The 7,500-nt window shown below is 34.8% G+C and overlaps 1 protein-coding gene across 6 annotated transcripts in view; it reads left to right on the top strand.

The window, feature by feature from the left end:
- LOC136856093 (secretin receptor-like) overlaps positions 1–7,500 on the top strand; it is a 269,350-nt gene that overhangs the window by 201,960 nt on the left and 59,890 nt on the right. For all 6 annotated transcript variants that reach the window (XM_067133727.1, XM_067133723.1, XM_067133729.1 and 3 more), the window contains exon 4: positions 94–216. In XM_067133727.1, the coding sequence (XP_066989828.1) occupies positions 94–216 (123 nt within the window). The remainder of the gene's footprint in view (positions 1–93; positions 217–7,500) is intronic.

Genomic DNA, 7,500 nt, shown 5'->3' with positions numbered 1-7,500 from the left:
TATTTTTTAGTGAGAATGAAAAATGAAAGCACCGAAGCCCCACCTGTGTCACTGCTAAGTAATTCCTAATATATTCTGATGCTTTTCTTCCAGGTATAGAGGATGGTAACCACACAGCCAGTGACCTCGATGAAAGGATCAGGTTTCACCAGCATCTGGAGTTAACCAAGGCGGAGTGCTTGGCCAAGCCCCTGTTTGCGGTTAATGGTACTATGGGTGAGTATGGCATTGTTTGTGTCATACAAACATACACACATACACAAATATTTACACACACAAACACACATTCGCGCTTTTTCATGTGCACACTTTTTTCTACAAACATGAATAAACATACTTTTTTCATACACATTACTAAACAAACAAATGCACATACATTTTTTTCACATACATTTTTTCGTACACAAACACACACTCACATTTTTTCATACACATTTGCACGCACACAAGCACATTCACGCATACATTTTTTCATCCATACAAACATTTTTACACACAAACACACACACTTTTTCATACTCACAAACATTTTTATGCACAAACACACACACCCACCATTTCATAAAAATTTGTTCACAGTTTTTTTCAAACACAGATTTAAAAAAAAAACACAGACTCAGATTTTTATACACATTTTTCATACACATTTTTACACACACACACACACTCACATTCTTATAAACATTTCCACACACACACACACACACACACACACACACACACACACACACACAAAGAGCAAAGCAACTCCCTGTGCAAAAAACTTCCCCAACATAAATCATTTTATGCTCCTAAACAGAAGGATCATAAGCAGTAATTTGACCTTTGACCTTTGACCAATTAATTCAAGTTTTGACTCAAAATCCTCTTCATTTGCTGCAGAATCTGGCTTGAAGTGAGTGTCACCTTCTCTTCCAGTATTTGGGACACATTGATACCTTCCTTGCCTCACCTATTGAGCCACTCACCTCTTGTCTTACCCCACCATCACCTGTCTGAATTAACCTTTTCTATTCAACCAATGTCCATATTACAAGTCATCGCCCCACCTGTCTGATTTCCACTTAGAACCAAACTTTGAATCACATTCACTTGGAAACATCTCGTCTTTCAGACACTTTGAAACTTTCACCAGTTACTGCTTTCTCTGAAACTCTTTCACCAGTTACTGCTCTCTCTCCTCATAAATCCAAAACAACAGGGTATCACCCGCAAACATCAGCCGTTCCACGCCCCACTGACAGCCCAATTTCCTGTCCCACAACTTCGCTCCTGCATCATAATGATGTCCTTTCTCTTGACTTTCCACGTAACTTTATCCATTAAGATGAGAAATGGCCATAGGGGCAATACACTTTTTCTGTGACCCACTTTTACACCAAGTCAGTCACTATCCCGTACGCATGTTTGAAAATACACTTGGATTTTAACAGTTTAACATTTCAGTAGCTTTTAATAGATTATTTTCTACACTTCATACCTTCAACAGCTTCCAAATTACACTCCTGTCAATTCTATCATATTTTTTTTATGTGCTTTTATACCAAACCAGTCACTCCACCATAAGCATATTTTAAGAAATGTTAGAATTTTAACATTTTAATGTTTTAGTAGCTCCTAATAAATAATTTTCTACTCTTTATACCTTCAGCACCCAGCACAACATTACACTCCTATCAATTCTATCATAATTTTTCTGTGTACTTTAACACCAAACCAGTCACTCTCTTACCTCCATATTTTAACAAATTCTTTCATTTTTATCTTATAAAGCTCCCAACAAACCATCTCCTTCACTTCATAACCTCAACACCCTATACATTACACATCTATAAATTCTATAATACTAATTCTATAATACTTTTTCTAAGTACCTTTATGCCAAATACATTTATACATCCCTTTACCATCAAACTTCTCCCACAGGCATTTCATAATACCTTCCAACCAAATAGAACTACTTGAGAACTGGGTACTAACACCTTCTAGAACCCTGAAGGAGAAAAGGATTATAAGGAATAAGTTGTTTATAGGGTATTAGGAGAGAGAGTAAGGGATAAGGCGTGTATAAAGGATTAGGATAGAGTAGTTGATGATGAGACGTTTCCTAGGTATACGATTTAATCTTCAGGCTGGCATAGTTTCAAGTGATAGGAATTAAGCGTTTCATGGAGTTAATTCCAGAGAGAGAGAGAGAGAGAGAGAGAGAGAGAGAGAGAGAGAGAGAGAGAGAGAGAGAGACTGACTTCCAGGAGCTTTAAGAAGGGAATTTTTGCATATACATAGACCTGCACAAGTTATAGAACATTCAACTATACAGTATATATACATTCACTCAAATATATATAGGGATTTTCTCTCTCACGTCCGTTCAGACGATCTAATATTTATGAGCAAAGGAGAACTCAAATAAGCTCTCCAAGTTAGACTGACATTGCCGTGAGTGTTTATATTTACACTCAATTACAGGAAACTGCCAACGCTTTTAAGAAATGATTGACAGAGTAAAATGAACGCACCCACATAAGAGGCCTTGCTCTTGTTGGTTTTATTTTAATTCCTACTTTCATTTATGTTAATTTTATTGTTTTCTTTATACTTTTTACTCACATTACATCTCTTCCGTTCAAATATTAACTTACATTGACCATAAGGTGTTGTCAATCTAGTCGTCAGTATTTTCCGGTAGATGGGGTTGCTAGCCTTACGCCCTGGTTGGCGGATGCCGAAAGGCACTTATATGTGTGTATATATATATATAAATTCCTGACCCACATCAGGATCGAACCCGTGTCTCTCAGTTGAAAGGTAAAACCGCTACCAACTGGACCACACAGGTCATAAAAGAAGTTGGAACCTAAGTACCACTGTACCTGAGGCTTTTACCTGGTGAGGCCTTTATGACTTGTGTGGTTCAGTTAATGCTTTCCACTACCTCAAATGAAAGACCTGGGATTCAATCCCGTTAACAGAATCAGAAGTTGTTCTGTTCCACAAGTGATTGTGTCGTTACTCTCTCTCTCTCTCTCTCTCTCTCTCTCTCTCTCTCTCTCTCTCTCTCTCTATACATATATATATACTGTATACATATATATTTAGAGAGAGTGAGAGAGAGAGAGGTACTTTCATTATTACACATACGCACATTATAAAATTGCCAATATCATGCTTCTTCTAAAACACCTATTTATTTGTTTATTTTGTGAAAGTGCGAAGGAAATATTATTGCAGAACGCTCTATAGCTAGTGCCGTGACATTTAAGATAAACGGACGGAGCTGAATTATTAAAAAAAAAAAGAAGTAGAAAAGACCGTTTTCCGAGTGTGTATATATATACATATATATATATATATATATATATATATATATATATATATATATATATATATATAACATAACATATATATATATATATATATATATATTCATAGAGAGAGAGAGAGAGAGAGAGAGAGAGAGAGAGAGAGAGAGAGAGACCGAGATCGATCCCAGAAGCGTGGTGAAAGCGATTTGGACTCGTTACCGGGCCGACTTGCGATGTTGATTTACAAGTTCAGTGGCATGATGCGATGATCGACTGTCGTTGGTCAATTAGGTGGCATAGGGCATAGGAGCAGTCTCATCCCAAAATACTTGCCGACCACATCCTTTTAAGATGAAAATGTATGTATATATATATATATATATATATATATATATATATATATATATATATATATATAAAATCCTTTCATGCAAGATTCGTTCAGAGCAAAGACAAAGAGAATTGTATATGCGTCACCGCAGTGATAAATAACTGCCAGTTACGTTGCAATCAATAAACATCTATCACTCAGAAAACGGAACCGTTTTCTCTATTTTTAATAAATCATCTGCATTCATTAATCTTAAATGTCACAGCGCTAAAGCACTCTACCAATATTATCTTCGCATGTTCACAAATAAAAATAAATAGAGTGTTTTGGAAACAGGATAAATTAACATTCATGTGATATATATATATACGTGTACTAATGAATGTATCTCTTTATTAGCTGTTATATGTCTATCTGTCTGATCTGTATCTATCTATTTATCTCTATCTATCTATATTTGATTCAGCAGTTTAAGGCAGACATATATATAACAATGAGAAAGTATCCTGCTATCTGTCTATAAATCTTTTTTATTTAAATGGCATTTTTAAAATATAATATCATATAACAATAACAATATATATATGTATATGTATGTATGTATGTATGTATGTATGTATGTATGTATGTATGTATGTATGTATGTATGTACGCATATGTATACATCACTTCATTTCTAATCCAATTAAGAAGTAATTAAAACCAAAAAATACCTATCATCTGTGTGGAGACCTGTTTGTATAAATTCTACAAAGCTAGCAATCAGTATACTAAATCAATTAATCACAATTAAAAATATATATAAAAAAAGATTCATTTTACAAATACGAAGTCTCTCTTGCATTTCACAGAAAAGATTCACTTTGAGGTGTAGAAAATAAAACGCGTCCCAGAACGATTGGACAGATTCCTTCGAAAAAGATTGATCTGCCAAAAATCAATTAAGGTGCAAATTCTGAGATATGAAACCCGAGAGAAGTAACTGTTTTGTTCTGAGAGAGAGAGAGAGAGAGAGAGAGAGAGAGAGAGAGAGAGAGAGAGAGAGAGAGAGAGAGAGAGAGATTCCTGCCGTCCACTTGATTGCTGTGAAGACGAAAAATGCATTATTTTTTCTTTAGTATCGATAGCCTTTGGCGAAACGAACCTATTTCGTATTTTCTGGGAGAAAGATTTCTGCTATGCAATTGATTGCACTCAAAGGACCAGAAATATCTTTTTATTTAGTATTGTTAACCACCGGCAAAGTGAACGTATTAAATGTTTTTGTGCGTGAGAGAGAGAGAGAGAGAGAGAGAGAGAATTTTAGTATTTCGTTCTTTTTGATAGAAAGATAAATCAATTTTTTTGGAAAGGTAATAAAGTGCTGATTAACTCATCGTTTTCTGAGAGAGAGAGAGAGAGAGAGAGAGAGAGAGAGAGAGAGAGAGAGATTTAGTATTTCGTTCTTTTTGATAGAAAGATAAATCAGTTTTTTTGGAAAGGTAATAAAGTGTTGATTAACTCATTGCTTTCTGAGAGAGAGAGAGAGAGAGAGAACTATTATACTTTTTAGAATAATAACAGATATTGATAACCACAAACTAGGTAAAAAAAAAAACACATTCCTTATGCTATTGTGAATTACTGTATTTATAAATATATATTGAAATATATTTAAGATATATTTAAAAAATACCAAAATAAAGGGACGTAATGGAAAACTTCACAAGGGCTTTCGTGTCATTATGCTTTAAACATCTTCAGGGGAGTGTCAAGATATTTCTGATGAGACAACATCGTCTGCTAAAGTTGTTGGATGAATATGGCCAAAAGTCGAGTTTTCTGTACAGCCGCTGCATCGTATAATGAAGGCCACCAAAAGCAGACCTATCTTTCGGTGGTCTCGGTATTATGCTGTATGAGCCGTGGCCCATGAAACTTTAACCACTGCCTGGCTAACTTTAACCTTAAATAAAATAAAAACTACTGAGGCAAGAGTGCTGCAATTTGGTATGTTTGATGATTGGAGGGTGGATGATCAATATACCAATTTGCAGCCCTCTAACCTCAGTAATTTTTCTTTTACAGACAACTAAAACGGAAATTCTCAAAGCTTCAAACGGTCATGCACAGAATTGATGATTAAGTAAAACTGTACAAAAAAGATTGTACGTTACATACATAAACATACATGCATATGCAGATATAAGATATGTATATACAATTACAAAGACGTGTATGCAAAAGAACTGAGGTACAGAAAGTTTTGTAAATTAATCAGAAAACATAACTTAGACTCATTTATTGTTAAATATATATACATATACATATACATATACATTTACATATATATCTTGAGTATGCCCATCTCCCAAACGGCTGCGCTTAGCCAGTTGTAAACTAGTTCACCCGTTCAACTTTTCACAAGGATTTTGGTGCAGTGCATTACAGTTTGCAAGGTCACGATCTCCCAGGACAGAATTGAAGTTCAAGGATCTTCCCACTTGAAACTGTGAATTCAGGAATCGTTGAAACTAGAACTGTGACTGAAACCATGATAACAGACTATTATTATTATTATTATTCTCACGTAAATGATGAGACAAACATAAGGTGAATAATAAAAAAAATATATAAATATATAAATACTGCCTGCGGTTTTGATGCATAGAATTTATCAGAAGGTCATGACGGATTACTTACACGTTATATTATTAAAAATTCAAAGCTGAAACTGTGCTCCATATTTCCAGCCTGCTGAAGTCATTGGTGTAACTTGTTAAGCCAGCTTCCAGTGACAATTTTATTCTGACGTATGAAATATCGTATTACTTGCGATTACATTAAGTTTCGTCACGGCGAGAAGTCCAGGGAATATAAGTCTCTTTCAAAATATTACTGGAAGGAATACTTTTAAAAAGGTATTTTTATTTTAAATAGGAATAATATTCTTCGTTATTTGAAGTGACGTTTGTTGCATAGTGTTTTCAGTTAAGCGAGTTAGAGCTGATATGATAGAGAGCATTAGGTCTTTGCGTATTGTATGCATAAATATTTTCCTTTATATATATATATATATATATATATATATATATATATATATATATATATATATATATATATATATAGAGAGAGAGAGAGAGAGAGAGAGAGAGAGAGAGAGAGAGAGAGAGAGAGAGAGAGAGCAGCATCATCATGAGATTATACATCGTTTAACATTTCTTCAAAGCAATTTTCAAACTACTGGAAGATAAAACTCCGACGTGACTTGAAAGCGCAGGAAGAGATTCTCTTTTCATTTCTCCCTAGAAGAAATAAGACAAATGGATATACCAGATATTCTCCCTTTAAAGTAACAAATGTTTGAAGAGAGAATTACCTAATATCCCCAAAGGCTGGAGAAATGAAAGTCTTTATCTTACCTGCTGTAAAATGCTTTTAATCTCTACTTGTAGATTAGCTGTCTTTGCACGTGTTGCAAATACACATACACACACATATATATATATATATATATATATATATATATATATATAAATATATATATATATATACAGTATATATATGTAATATTAAGGTTCCCGCTTACCAGTCGAGAGGACGAGGGTTCAAATCCTGCTGCTCACTGGTAGCTTGTGGATGGCATCATTGCATAAACCAGGTGGTCCGCTAACCTATCGGTCTGAAAACTCGAGAGGGTTAGTAAGAGAATAGGTGCCAGCCCTCAGGCTGGGGATTAAACAGTGGGCCTAGCGACACACTGGCCATGGTCTTAGAAACCGGAGTTCATCGCCGGCCCCATGAGCCTTGCAAGGGCCAGGGGGACTTCACTAATATATATATACACAGATATATGGAGATGCAACTTAAAATATATAGAGATAC

This window comes from Macrobrachium rosenbergii, chromosome 34 (assembly GCF_040412425.1).
Source record: "Macrobrachium rosenbergii isolate ZJJX-2024 chromosome 34, ASM4041242v1, whole genome shotgun sequence".
Taxonomy (NCBI): domain Eukaryota; kingdom Metazoa; phylum Arthropoda; class Malacostraca; order Decapoda; family Palaemonidae; genus Macrobrachium; species Macrobrachium rosenbergii.
This window is presented reverse-complemented; position numbering and strand designations above follow the sequence as displayed.